The 15,906-nt window shown below is 44.4% G+C and overlaps 1 protein-coding gene across 1 annotated transcript; it reads right to left on the minus strand.

Annotated features, from left to right (window-relative positions):
• Positions 1–1,618: 1,618 nt before the first annotated feature.
• On the minus strand, positions 1,619–14,940 carry LOC143282109 (uncharacterized). The gene is made up of 4 exons (XM_076587612.1): positions 14,367–14,940; positions 13,372–13,511; positions 8,144–8,344; positions 1,619–6,102 (listed from the first exon to the last, which is right to left on the minus strand). Exons 1-3 carry the CDS (start codon positions 14,529–14,531, stop codon positions 8,278–8,280), a joined length of 372 nt encoding a protein of 123 aa, XP_076443727.1. The 5' UTR covers positions 14,532–14,940; the 3' UTR covers positions 1,619–6,102; positions 8,144–8,277.
• Positions 14,941–15,906: the final 966 nt, after the last annotated feature.

A 15,906-nucleotide genomic window follows, 5' to 3' on the forward strand; every position in this document is an offset into this window, starting at 1 on the left:
AAAACGGTCATGCACTTAAAAGCCCACTCGTGTACATGCGAGTGATCGTGGGAGTTGCAGCCCACGAACGCAGAAGAAGAAGAAGATCGTTTTTATGCAGAGTATCACGTTCCCCTTTGTGCTCCACTCTTCTTCTGTGCGTTTTCTTTGACCACAGACCATGTTTCTGGCTCAGATTGTGTTTTCGAACCAACGATCAGTTTTGTTGTTGATGTGACAGCACGCGTGTCAGGTTGTGACGGTGTAGACTGCGATTCATAAGCAATTTCCGACGATTCTGCACTAACCACAGCTTTCTTTCTGCCTTTTGATTTCTTTTTTATTCAAACTCATCGTCTGCTAATAACTTTGTAGACGGCATTTGGTAAAACTTTGGAAAACGAAATACTTCGAAATGGAGGCGACGCTCTCAGTTGCCAAAGTAGCATTCGGGTGCACTCGGGAGGTGATCACGCGCTCGCCATGCACTCAGCAGCTGATGATTGGTCAATGGAATTGCTCATCTCATATTTCGAACTTGGCCTCGAAGTTATGTATTGTGCCATTGGTTGGGACTGGGGGAATGGCGGGGTCGGGGGGGGGGGGGGGGGGGGGGGGACACTTTACAAGGCTTGTGAAAGTTCGGAAATCTTCATTTGCAAGAAAAAATGACGGTTAGAAAGTAGGTCAGCTCTAAATCTTTCAAAAGAGCCATAACATGGGGGGGTTCGTTACAATGAAGCTGTTGTAGCTGTGGCTTCAACTTCGACAATTTTGAGTTTGAATTTAATCTTTTGACATTTTTCACGTACATCCACATGATTAAATGATTTCTCACAGAAAGCACCAACTTTGTAAAATGATCTACACCATACTTATCACTGTGGAGGAAATATAGCATTGACACATTAAACAATTGTGCAGGGTACTGCAGCGGCAACTGATTTGCAAGGGTAGTGTATCGATAAGAAATGTTTTCCTTCAAAATTCAAGCAGGCTAGTCATTCCAATGTACAAATCTGGTGATTCTTCTGATCCATCAATATACAGAGCAATTTCTGTCCTATCTGCTCTGTCCAAACCCTTTGAAAGACACTTGCAAAAATCTTTATATTCTTACCTCTTTGACAACGACCTCATTCATGAAGACCAGTCCGGATTTCGTAAAACTCATTCTTGTCATACAGCCCTCATACAATTCACTGACAGTCTTCTACATAGCATAAATGAAAAGAGATTAACAGATCTCTTCTTTATAGATAAAAAAAGAAGCTTTTGACGTAATCAATCAATTCTTTTTACTACGTGAACTGGAAGCTTATGAATCGCCGCAGGAATATTCTCACCTCATACAATCTTTTCTTTCTGATAGGAAACAGTAACAGTGAATAATCAAACCTCAAATTTTACATCTTTTAAGCATGGAGTACCATATGGATCCTTCTTAGATTGGCCAATTTTAAATCTCCATTATTCTCCACTTATGTTAACGACTTACCTTGTTACACGTAATGTAAATGCAAAATGTTTGCAGATGATTGTCACGCTACGGCTGACAGAATGACAGACAGACGGACGAACGATGACAAAAACTCAACAATGAATCTGTCAGCCCTCCGCACCAGTCGGAACAACCAGATCCCACTTATAACATTTATTCACACACATAAAAATAATATAATATCTGGTATTTTCGAACACGAAATTCAATAACAAAACAATACTGACACAACTACCCCTCTCACGCGATTACAAACACACAAAAAATATAGTCCGCTGTGTTCAGCCTCTGCCGCCGCAGTCCAGAATACACCAGCGGTCAGGAATGGATGGGATAAGGGAGATAGTAAGTTGGGGGACAGCACTTAACACAGCGACCAAGTTCTTCCAGCCGACGCTGTTGTCGTCGTCGCTGGCTGTTATCGTCGACGCGGTTGCGCCGCTGCCGCAGAACACTGCCAGTCCCGCACCATGCAGACCTCCCTCCAGCCCACAGCCACAACCAGCAGAGGAGTGGAACCGTCCAAACGGGCACAATGGAAGAAAAAAACCTAAGAATGGCAAAGTGTCAGTTCTGACTCTGAAAGATTCTAGTCACACCCAACCTATCATCCCGCCCATCCAACCTGCCGTTACAATAATGTATTTAACTTTGACTCGATTTACTTTAATTTATCCCAAAATAATAAACATTATTAATATTTCTTCATGATCACAGCCACAATGATGATAGGAACACATGTATTCACGGCATCTCTTAATAACAAAATAATATGAACAGCTACAGCAAATTCAAACAAACATTCCCTCCACCACCATTCCTGCAAGTCCAAACGACCAGCCGACCAAGGAAACATCACACACCCTCACCTCAGACAGGTTATGTGAAAAACCTGGAACTGGTGTTCCAGCCGTTGCAACGCCCGCCGACAAATGACGACAACCTGCTGCTTCACCACAGCAGAAGACATGGGAAGATCAACCCCCAAAACCCCTGGTCGAAATGACTCTCACAGCAGTTGACAGTGAAGTGCCAGAAAGATACAGGAACAAATCAAAAACAACAAATCAAAAACCAAATCACAACTCACTGACGCGAGTTGGTTCGCACGTGGTATTCGGGCCTAACGCGTTGCCAGCCTATCTGGCGGCTTACAGAAATATGTCAGCTATGGGGAGTCTCACATTCTGGATATGTCGACGCGTGACAATGATACATCCATAAATTAAAGCAATTCAGGCACTTGTAAAGTAACTGATGGACTTCAAGATGATATTCTGAACTTAACTATTGGACACAAATGAATCACATGTACTTAAATCCTCAGAAAACGAAGTGCATGTATGTATGTGCACAACAAATAAGACAAAGAATGAAACATAACTTCAAACCACTACTCCTAGGCATCAATGGAATTCAAAAGGTAGATTTACATAAAATTCTGGGTGTCCTTATCAAAGAGTACTGAAAATTTATTATCTCAACAAGAGTAGTTCATTTGTGGTGTAAAATACATTAACAATATATGAAAATCACAGTAATTCAACATGTATGTACATAAAAGACATAAAATGTTTAGATGTCAACCTAAGGCAACCCATTGCATACAATCAATAATCACAGTAGACAACAACAACAACAACAACGACAAACCTTCAAAAGTTAAAGAGATTTAGGGATATATTCTATGGAAGAAGAAAATAACAACAGACAATAAGCGCACTTCAGTGAAAATGTCACACAGCAAAAATCAAAAGACCATGGTATGGTATTGTATAACAACGCACTATTTTATATTGCATAATTTTGTGTTGACTGCATTTAACTGAAAATTAATGTATTGTATTGCACTGTACTGCACAGTATAGCGCAACACTGGATGATATTGCATAGTACAGTCTCCGCCGTTCCCACCCATGCTCAGTTTTGATATAAGGCACTTTGGTAGGTTGAATCATCCAGTTGGTATGGCGCAAATCCACATTAAAAAGTCAACTACACCATGTGATAACAGATAACAAAAGAAAGTGATATGGCAGAGTCACAAGTCTGTAAGTACCAAAGAAAAAATAATGTACGTATTCCAGATAAGCATGCGTACACATTCCCTGTCTCTCACAGAATGAACCATATGTAATGAAAAATAAAGACCTAACAACAAACATGAATTGGTGCAACAGCCAAGTGATTAAACTTAAAGGACTGAACTTTCAATCCTGAGATAGAATCCCAGCAGCATCTGGTGGGTTAAAGGCGGAGCTTTCCTGATCTCCCAGGTCAACAGATGTGCGGACATGCTGGTACCTGAATCACTTCATGCATATATGCACATATCAAAATTAATATGAATGTTAACGTCCCTGTGATCGATGTCAGTGTTTGGTGTGTCATATAAACAGGGAAAGCCCCCTGAAAATGGAGTGAGGCTGCCTGCATTCTGCCTTCTTTACTTTCAGCTTCGTAAGATCAGTAAAATCCGCCTCTTCCTGTGTGTTGATGCCGCCAGCAAACTTGCTGTTGCCTTCATTCTATCCCACCTAGATTATTGTAATTCTCTCTTTGCTGGCCTTCCCAATGATACTCTACAAACTCCAGAAGATACAGAATAGTGCAGCTCGACTCGTCCTTAAAAAGTCGAGGAGAGAGAGTGCTACTGCTCTCCTGCGGACACTTCATTGGTTGCCTGTTCAAGCCAGAATTGAATATAAAGTTGCCTGCCTATGCTTTCAGTGCCTGAATTGTGATACCACACCCTCATATCTTTCTGAGCTTGTTAACCCGTACTTGCCAAACAGAACATTGAGATCTATAGATTCCTCCCAGCTAACTGTTCCCCGATACTTCCTTAACTCCTGTGGAAAGAGGTCATTTTCCGTCTTCGGCCCAACAACTTGGAATTCTCTGCCTATTGCTCTCAGACAAACAACTCATCTATCTACCTTTAAAGTAAATCTTAAAACTAATCTTTTTAAAAAAAATGCTTGTCATAACTCTAATAGTACTGTTGTCCCAGGCCCATGGCAATGTGAGTGTGTGTGATGGGAGAGTAGAGAGAATGGGAGTGGGTAGATGGATGATGGTGGTGTGGTTCGATAGGGAGAATGACCCGATTTTTACCCTTTTTACCTTTTCTATCCAAAATTTTATTTCACAATTTTTACAAAATCTGTGGCATGCAGATTACAATTATGTTCCTTTTTACATGTATGTATTTTAAGTGAAAATTGCTGTCATCTCAGCCGTTTAATCATGTGTGTGTCTGTGCGTGGGTGTTAGTGTGTGTGTTGGAGTGTAACAGTTGTAGTACTGATAGTATGCTACTTTGTGAGTTTTATGCATTGTGGTTTTTTTTTATAATATTAATGATTTTGTTTTATGTTTCTACTACTTTTTATATGCTTTCTTGTTTCACTTTAGGTACTGGATTGTAAAGCGCTTAGAGCTTGCTTATGCTTGTATTATAGCGCTATATAAAAAATAAATTATTATTACATGGGAGGGGGCGCGGGGTGGGGGCGGGGGGCTAAAAACAGTCATATACATAAACAGCCAATCGTAAATCTATGTAAGCAAAAATGCTCGGATGATATGTTTGAAATTGAGCTTCACTGACCCTGAAGGTGGACAAAAAGACAAAACGCTGAGCAGGTTAAATCTGAGCGTCAAACAACTTCACGCAACTCGCAGAGAGAGAGAGAAAGAGAGAGAGAGAGAGTGATACATTGTTAAAATTGACCTGATGAAATAAGTGGAGGTAGAGAGGTATTGGGGGCTATTTTGGCAAGAGGTACGTTTGAAGGCCAGACCTGAAAGAGCTGAGTGCAGAGACTTGACCAAGCAAAAGAGGGAGTTCATTCCAAGTGCAAGGTCTGGAGACATAGACAGAGCAATGGCCAGCTGTGGAGTGTTTTGTGTTTGATGTCCCACCCGAACACAGGCAGGAATGCAGGAAGGACAAGGGACTTCACTCCAGCCGAGTCCACTCTTTGCTTTGCTCTCAATCTTTTTTCATCATCTCCTTTCTTCTCTTTCGCTCTTCCCCTTCCCTCCCTCCCTAAGCCTCTACCACCCCTCTGGGTGTAATGAAATGAAATTAGTTTTGGTTTTCATTTGTCAATGCTAATACATTATCACTAAAAACAAACTCGAGTACATACGCATGCACACTCGCACACATACACAAACACGTGTGTGTGTGTGTGTGTGTGTGTGTGTGTGTGTGTGTGTGTGTGTGTGTGTAAACATCTGTTTCACAATGTACTTTAAATGCAGGATTTCTGAATGAAATCATCTTTGTGTTGTTGTCGCTTTTTGATCTGAAGAATCATTTCTTTCAAGTATATATATATTCTTATAATTGTCATAGAAACTGCTGCTGACCCAAGTCATCAAAGTCATTCAGAGTTGAGAAGAGTTCAGAGAAAGGCGCTATATAGATTTCTAGATGATTGCAGGCCCATATAGGTATGAGACCAATGTGGGTGACCCTGTCCTTGATGCTCCTCACTGGTGTCGATTTTCAGGCCGAAAAAGCTTGTCAGGGGGGTTGAGGTACCAGATTTTCCTCAGCGTTGTATGGCAACTGGGAGTGGTGAAACGTTCTTCCTCATATTGTTGCAAACCTGGAAAATATTTGTCAATAGCAATAACAATGATAATGATAATAACAGTAATAATAATGACAATTATGATAATAATAACAACAATAAGAATACACTACTGATAATAATAATGTGTGCATCTAGTGCTTTCCTGACAGCTCGAAGAACATTCAACCATCCAGTATGAATAAGACACAAGAGATTGATTTTTTTTTTAATGTATACTAACAATTTGAACATACACATACCTTCTCCAACCCACACACAAGAGTACTGGTCAGTGCAAGTAATAAACACACATGTTAAAACACACGCACACAAAAACAGATTAATACTTCCTGTCTACAGAGTGCCTTGGATGCTAGGACACAACCCTTGATCCTTGATTATACAGATATATTGATCATTTCATTCATATCTCACACCTCAAAGTAGACTACAAACGCATCCGCAATCCGCATCCCAATATTGAATCAAAAGTAAAACCAAAAAAGCAGGCTCAAAATTGAAAATGAAACAGGACTTGAACATGCTTCCAAATGCGGTGTAAAGCAAAGCGTAATCCTTAGTTTACAGCATGTTGACAAACATTGTCAATGTTGCGGCCACAAAATATCCCGTTCCAAATCTGAAACAGATACTGGTATAAGTTGATGAATGGAAACCTTTTTTTGCTGCCCCACCATCTGCACTGTTTCAGCAACATTACTCCCACGCTGTTCATATCGAGTCCCCCAATCAGCCAAACCCAGGTTCAACTGCCGCAGTCTCAGCGTTAGAAGTCAACAGGGAAATATCGATGTTAGGCTGCCAGGAGGCCATACACCAGAGGAAACCCTGCGCTGCAGCTGAGTCACTTCAGAGAAGTCCAGTGGTGCCTTCTCTATACAGGACACCACCTACTAATCCCCTACTGACGACTTCCTCTTCGTTCATGGGCTGCAACTCCCATGTTCACTTGTATGTACACGAGTGGGCATTTACGTGTATGACCGTTTTTACACCGCCAAGTAGGCAGCCATACTCTGTTTTCCGGGATACCGATGCTGGGTATGTTCTTGTTTCCATAACCCACCAAACACTGACATAGAATAAGATTACAGGATCTTTAACGTACTTATTTGATCGTCTGCTTGCATATACACACTAAGTGGGTTCAGGCACAAGCAGGTCTGCACATATATTGACCTGGGAGATCGGACAAATCTCCACCCTTTACCCACCAGATGCCGTCACCAAGATTCGAACACGGGACCCTCTGATTGAAATTCCAACGCTTTAACCACTCGGCTATTGCGCCCATCTACTGACGACAATAATCACTTAACTGCGGAGCCAGACTGGGTGAGCGTCACATCCATAGAGGAGACCGCTACCATGTCCCTCAAACAACAGTCCCATATGAATCTTCCGATACCTAAAGAATGGAATTCGTTCTCCTCACATTGACTCCATACACAGCAGGACAGTTCTGACAGACAGCCAGTTGCACTGTGAGCTTCAACTGCACTTCTGGCCTCCAAAGATTCGTCAGCTTGGGTAGAGGAACTGAAATGCTCCTCAACCTTTCCTCTTCGGAACTGAAATGCTCCTCATTCTTTCCTCTCCAGGAACTAAATGCTCCTCCTCACACTTTTTTCTCCAGGAACTGAAATGCTCCTCAGCCTCTCCTCTTCAGGAACTGAAATGCTCCTCAGCCTCTCCTCTTCAGGAACTGAAATGCTCTCCCTCAACCTTCTCTCTTCAGGAACTGAAATGCACTGCTCCTCCTCAACCTTTCCTCTTCAGGAACTGAAATGCTCCGCCTCAACGCCACCCTTTTTTTTTTTTTTTTTTTTTTTTTTTGCCTGCACGTTTATTCGTTTTCCTATGAATTTCTCTGCACAATTTTACCGAGGACAACCCTTTTGTTGCCGTGGGTTCTTTTACATATGCTAGGTACATGATCCATAATGGAACTCATCACCTCATTTAACACACACACTCTCTCTCTCTCTCTCTCTCTTTCACACACACACACACACACACACACACACACACACACACACACACACACACACACCAGTCTCTGGCTGACGTGCTCCCGATGACATCTAGTGGTCCTGTTTGGAATGGTTCTGCTGCTATGGCTGCTGATGGAAGATTTCTTGTTGTCCTACTCTTTGGTTGGGCTCGGGGCCTAATTGATTCTGCCGGTCAAAAATGATCTCGGCGCAGGCGCTCCACTCTCTCAGGAATCACCCCTCCATGCTCGCTGTATTCCCTGAAATCAAATTGGGAGCAAGGGGGAAATTTAACAGCGATATACTGTAAACTATCACCCACCCTCCCCTATTTTAACAGCGATATACTGTAAACTATCACCCACCCGCCCCTATTTGGTGTTAAAAATGTGCAGAGTGTAAAATACTTTCTCAAAGCCCACCCATCACTTTCACTCTGTGTGTGTGTGTGTGTGTGTGTGTGTGTGTGTGTGTGTCTGTGTGTCTGTGTGTGTCTGTGTCTCTGTGTGTGTCTGTGTGTGTGTCTGTGTGTACGGTATGTGTGGGTTGTGCATTCGTGTGTGTGTGTGTGTGTGTGTGTGTGTGTGTGTGTGTGCGTGCTGCCCTTTAAAAAACTAAGCAGATGTGGTATTGGGGACACGGATCAATCCGGACGCTTTGGCGCCTCCTTGAAACTGAAACTGAAATTGCCCTCACGGCTGTACTTCATCATAAAACTGTTATTACTGCTAAAATACTGAACAAATCTAATTTTGACAATTGCATGTGTACATTACTACTTGAATAAGAATGATACTTAGCTGACTTGCCTCTAAAGCAAAACCTACATACACTGAGGTATATATATAATATGTGTGTATTGTATTCCAACTTGGTTGGTTCGCAATCGGGTCGACTCTCGCTTCCAGCTGGGGAAGATATGAAAGATGGCGCAACCGTAATACCACCAGATCACAAAAGTCAGTCAGTGTGTGTGTTGGCTATGTAACGAATGTGTCAGCCTAGCTAGAGTTGTGTAAGCACAGTATAAGCGAGCACAATACATGGTGTCAGAAGTGGGATCGATAGCGTAACGTAATGGCTAACGCACATATCGCAAGAACGCCAGAGGCCCTGGTCGTCAGCGGCGGTAATCTTAGTCTAGCCTGGGAAAAGTGGCGAATGAAGTTCGCGAGTCGACGAAGCCAGACACTGTCAAGGTAGGACTGCTTTTGAATCATATTGGCGATGACGGGCTAGAGATTTTTTCGAACTTTGTCTTTCTGGACGCTAGTTCAGATCCAAACGACGTGGATAACGAGTTACCGGCAGAAAGCAAGACGCAAATTCGACCAACACTTTCACAGACGTGACCCGCAGCTGATGCTACGTCAACAGTATTGGTACTGCCTACAACGGGAACCAGGACAGTCGTTTGACTCGTGGCTGCGTACAGTCAAAGAGAAAGCAAAAGCGTGCAAATTTGACAATGTCCATAAAATGATTAGGGATAAACTAGTATTTGCATGTAAAGATGACTCTTCAAAGCTGAAGCTGTATGACATAGGGGCAGAACTGACCTTGGACAAGACTATCCAGATTCTTTCTATGCGTGACATGGTGAAGCAAGAGCTTGCTGACACCAAGACTGCCAGTACTGATGCATTTTCCAGAAAAACCGGCGACCAGCGACATGGAGGAGAAAGAGGAGACCTCAGACATCAGAACCAGAGAAGCAGCCAGGTTTCTGGTGGTTCTATGGCCAGTGACAATTGTAGCTACTGCAACGGAAGACATTCTCCTGGAAAGAAGAACTGTCCTGCAGCTAAGAGCTGCTGCAAGAAGTGCAGCAAGATGGGCCATTTTGCTATTGTCTGCAGAAGTTCAGCATCAGTTTGTGAAGTTTCTCAGGACCCAGCTGAGCATGCAGGGGAAGACAGCTACTTTATTGGAGGCATGAACGACAAGTCAGTGCCATCGACCAACCTGGAGTGGCACATCAAACTCAATGTTGACCACAAGAGCTTACTTGGTGTATCGACACTGGAGCTGAAGTTTCTGTGATGCCAGATCACATCTACAAGCCAGCCTTTGGGACTCTACACACAGCTGACCGCTCTCTTCTTGGACCTGGTGACCAGCGTCTCGGTTTCAAAGGTTTTGCTTACATCAGGCTCCACCACGGCCAAACAAGCATTCAAGAGAAAGTGGATGTCGTGAAAAGCTCTAAACTGCTGTTGGGTATGCCTGCCATTCACAAACTAGGACTGATCCATGACATTCCTGGTGCATTCTCAGTACGTGCCATTCGAACGCTGAAAGCCAATCAGCAGTCTCCCAAGACCCAAGCGCAGATCAAGTTCACATCTTCAGAGGATGTAAAGCGACGTTACCCCAAGCTGTTCACTGGCTTAGGTAAACTAGAGGGGGAGTGGAACATTGAGGTGGAGGACAATGCTAAGCCCTTCTCTCAAGTCCGTGCCCAGACGTGTCCCAGTTCCTCTGCTCAAGAAGGTGGAGGCGGAGCTGAACAAAATGACTGACAGTGGTGTCATTGAACCAGATAGTATGCCTGCTGACTGGTCCAGTCCCATCGTTGTGGTGCCAAATGCTAGTGACGACGTCAGAATCTGCGTGGACCTGACAAGATTGAACAAGAGTGTAAAGCAAGAAGTGTACGCCATGCCATCAGCAGAGGAGATGCTGAGCAAGATCTCTGAGGGCAACGTCGTCTCAAAGCTCGACGCCAACTCCGGGTTCCACCAGATCCAGTTAAACGAAGAAAGCTCCAAGCTTACCATGTTCATAATGCCATTTGGACGCTACAAGTTCAAGCGTCGACCGTACGGCATATCATTGGCGCCTGAACACTTCCAGAATACGATGGACAACATCCTTCAGGGCCTGGATGGAGTGCTGTGCCATATGGATGACATTCTTGTCTTTGGAAAGGACAAGGCTGACCTTGACATGAAGCTCAAGAACGTCCTTGACAGGCTGTCACAGGGCAGCCTCACGCTAAATGCTGACAGATGTTCATACCCGATCTGGCTGAGAAGTCAAAGCCTCTGAGAGAGCTCTTACACAAGGATGCCGCATGGACCTGGGGACAGGATCAGCAGTCTGCCTTTGATGCTCTAGCATCACCAGAGACATTTGCGCTGTACAACCCAGATCGCGAGACCGTAGTTTCCGCTGATTCAAGTAGCTTCGGACTTGGGGCGATACTCCTGCAATGCCAAGGCAATGGGGTGCTTTATCCTGTCGCCTATGCAAGTCGTTCGCTGACGGAGACCGAGCGGCGGTACGCCCAAATTGAGAAGGAAGTGCTAGCTGTCACCTGGAGCCTCGAACACTGGTCCGACCTGCTCATCAGCATGACATTCCATGTGGAGACAGACCACAAACCTCTCGTCTCCCTCTTTTCATCAAAACTGATTGATGAACTTCTTGTTCGCATCCAACACTTCAGGATGAGACTGATGTGGTATGCCTTCAACATCATTCATGTTCCTGGCAAGGAACTGTACACTGCTGATGCACTTTCCCAAGCACCGTTGTCAACGACTGAGACAGTGGACAACGATCTGACCTGCCAGGTGGAGGCATATGTCAATGCTGTCCTGCTGACCCTGCCACCTTCAGACAGGAGGCTGGATGAGATCAGGTCAGAACTCCAGAAAGACGACACCCTTCAAGTAGTGATGCATCATGTGCAGAATGGGTGGCCAGACAAGAACACACTGAAGGTTTACCTGAATGAACAGGGCGACCTGTCTGTTTATGACGACCTCTTACTGTGAAGCAAAAGGCTGGTGATTCCCTCTCTCTCCAACAAGACGTTCTGCGTCATCTCCATGATGGACATCAAGGCGTCAACAAGATGAAGGAGAACGCAGCAAACTGTGTGTGGTGGTCTGGCCTTTCTCAAGACATTGACCTCATGGTGAAAACCTGCCCTGAGTGTGCCAAAAACAAAAAGGCCAGAGTGAAACTAATGAAAGGGACACAGTTTCCAGAGCGGCCCTGATCCAGGATCGCAGCTGATTTTTTTCAGCATAGTAGAAAACTTTTCCTCCTTGCCATTGACTACTACTCCAGAGATGTGGAGATTGCACTGGTGTCCAACAAAGTGACGACTGCAGAGACTGTATCCTGCATGAAGAAAGTCTTCAGTCGCCATGGCATCCCAGATATCCTTGTCACGGATAACGGGCCCCAGTTCAGCAGTAAGGAATTCGCCAGCTTTGCCCAGTCCTGGGGGGTTGAACATGTGACCTCCTCCCCCCACTATCCCCAAGCCAATGGTGAGATTGAGCATGCCGTTCAGACCAAGAAGTGTGGTGACGATTACCTTGGGCAACTCATGTACCACAACACACCCTTGCCCAATTGTTTTTCCCCCGCCCAACTGAGTATGGAACACAGACTAAAAACCAGCATCCTATGTCCCGCCGATACCCTCCTGCCCCAGACCCCTGACAACTACATCCTCAGGAAGAGGGAAAAGCAGTATTGCGAGAACATGAAGGTTAACTATGACAGACGGCATTGTGTAGTTGGCCCTGAAGACCTGTCACTGGCGATGCTGTCTGGAATCCTGACCAGAAGAAAGGATGCACGGTGATTAGAAGCCATGAAGCTCTTAGAAGCCTCATTATCATGACCTCTGATGGTGGCCTCCTGAGGAGAAATAGGCAGATGGCACGGAAACTTTATCCATCTGTGCCCACTAGCACTGCAGAAGGTGTCTCTCCCACCTCCTGTGCACCTCCTGACTTGGATGCATTCTCGGATGCAGCCCAGAGCCGGCTTGCACTGAGCTGAGAAGACGCCTGCAGCTGAGAAGACGCCTGCAGCCCAGTGGACGCTGGCACGCCTGCCAACACCTGGGAGTCCGGAGCTGCAGCCAGCCACAGCCCAGACATCTCAGCCGAGACGATCAGCGAGACTCAGGAAGCGGACCCAAAAGAAAGAAATGTGAAACAACAACAACAACAACAACGAACCAGTTCTTTCAGAATATTCGGTTTCGTTCGACTAATTCGGTTTATGAAAGAATGTCTATTGAAAAAAAAAAAAAAAGGAGATGTATTGTATTCTAACTTGGTTGGTTCGCAGTCGGGTCGACTCTCACTTCCGGCTGGGGAAGATATGAAAGATGGCGCAACCCTAATAACACCAGATCACAAAAGTCAGTCAGTGTGCGTTTTGGCTATAGGACGAATGTGTCAGCCAATCTAGTGTTGAGTAAGCACAGTATAAGCGAGCACAATACAGTATATGCACAGCATTGGCCAAAACTTACTCCAAAATCCTGAGCGCTAAATGTCCTTGACCAACACGCGGTTGGAACAGAGCCTCGATGAAAATCCAAAATGCTGCAGCAGGACGTTTGATTAATCTGTCCAATAGTTTGCGCACTTTTTCCTCTCTGGTATTCTCCGCCTGGAAATCAGATATAATCGCAAGATACTAATTATCACACACATTGATCACACCACCAATGAACAAGTGTACCAAACCATAAATCAGCACATTGGAGCACACTAAAACCTGTTGACTACAGTTAAGAAAAGAAAAGCATAACTGCATGACCATGTAACAAGATCCAATGGTCTTTCTAAAATAATCCTCAAAGGAATAGTTAAGGAAGGGAGGGAGAGAGACAGAGAGGAAGACAAAAGACAACTACAAAAAACAACAACAAAACATGAACTGACAACATTGCAGAATGCCAGACTGGAAAACCATTTGCAGAGGCCCAGGTTTTGACACACAACCGAGAGACCTGTGGGATTCTGGTCAACCGTTCTTTTATGCAAAAGACCCTTCACAGTGTTAAGGGAGAATAAAAAGGATAAGAAATATATGAGACATGAGGGCTGGATTAGGATCGCAGAGAATGACCTTATTCACCTAAAATCATAAACGTGTACACATGGTTATACATTATGTATTATCATACAGGAATAAATGATTGTGATACATGTATAAATAATGTGCATCAGTGCTCATGTATCCACACACACAAACACACACATACAATGTATACGAATATGTGTATGAAGGTGTGTGTATGCACGTGTCATGTGGCAAAGCCTCACATACCTGTCTACCTTTCTCAGTCTACCTTGACTGATGATAAATTTGCCTGTCTTCTCTACCAGTTACGGAGTCAATGTCAATATTTTCCTAATATGCTCACTCGCCATTTCATTGAGATGAAGAGGAAAGTTTCATTATTTATTTACCCCCCTACTCGCCTTCACCTGTCATCCTCTCTTCTTCCTCCTGCCTTACCTGGATGTCACTGATGCAGGGAAAGACAGTGCCAAGCAAGTGGTCTAACAAATCTGTCACTTCCAGGTGATCCACCAAGAATGGTCGCACACGCTCAATAGCATATTTCATGTGTTCATCGAAACAGCTAGCAGCAAGGTTGACGTCTTCCTTTCGACCGCTCATGATTTTGTCCAACTAAAGTGATATCACTGATACACTTTACTTAATTTGCGAGCACACAGTCTCTTTCATTTGTTAACAAAAATAAAACGTTCAAAAGTATTCATCAACATGTACTGTCCTAACTGTTTGGGTTGAGGACACGGAAATGTTGGTGTCTATGCTCTGAACAAACGAAGTCCCAACTTTTAACAGCTTGATCACATGCATGTGGGCACTCGAGTTGTTGGAGTTTAACGACCTATTGGAGTCTACACCCTTAAGGTCAATGGCACTCGCCGATACTGAAGTCACGTCGTTTTAAATTCTCAACTGTCACCGACCGACCCTCCAGAGGTCTGTCTGACACAATTAAGTTCAATAGTTAGATAGCATATATGATATTGGAAATTATATAACTACACTTATTGTCGGTCGCAAATATCTTCCGGTTACCGGCGTCACCGAAACGACGCATAAAAAACCCCGAAGTTTCTAGAGGGGAGGCCACTGTCGCAATGCAGCAGAGACAGCTTCAAAGCGTGCGGACGGTGAGACACACAGTCTGCTTGACTTAAATAAACCAAAGAGAGAGAGAGAGAGAGCCTGTGTGTGTGTGTGTGTGTGTGTGTGTGTGTGACATGATGTTTCTGGAACACACACATTGTGACACAGACACACATTAAATACACACGCATTCATACCGGCTTCAGTTGAACTTGACTTGAACACACTGACGCGCACACACACATTGGGAAACGCATGCCGCGCGGCGCGCGCGCGCACACACACACACACACGCACACACACACACACACACACACACACACACACAGAGCGTTGGGCTACGCTGCTGGTCAGTCAGGCATCAGTCTGCCGGCTTGGCAGATGTGGTGTAGGGCATATCAGTGGATTTGTCCGAACGCAGTGATGCTTCCGGCTTCAGCTATACACACACACACACACACACACACACTGCGCCAATGATGATGATGATGATAAAATCCACCCCAGAAATAAACCGTCAAGTCAGTGCAGGCTCAAGGCTTGTGTTTGTTGTAACTCAAGTTGAAACATCGAGAAAAGATTCATGCCATGCATGTTGTACACCGGCCGTCGCTCTAAATCCATTCCGCCGCCGCGGACTTGCACGTGAAGGCAAACGATGCCAGTGAAAGTTCGTCAGTAGTGTGACGCACAAGGCCAGTGTGCTCGTCACTTTGACGATTTCGAAAGCAGTCAGGAGACACCTGTGCGAGTGTTTCTGTTCTGTTTTGTTAGTCTGACAGCCTGATAGATCTACAGGTTACGGTTTGCTAAAATATGACTAACATGTTAAGTGAATATTTATCTGATTTAAGAAGTATGTGGCCGGCGAACGGTCCGGATAGTCGTGTCT

The sequence above is a fragment of the Babylonia areolata genome, chromosome 5 (assembly GCF_041734735.1).
Source record: "Babylonia areolata isolate BAREFJ2019XMU chromosome 5, ASM4173473v1, whole genome shotgun sequence".
In the NCBI taxonomy this organism is placed as follows: Eukaryota; Metazoa; Mollusca; class Gastropoda; order Neogastropoda; family Buccinidae; genus Babylonia; species Babylonia areolata.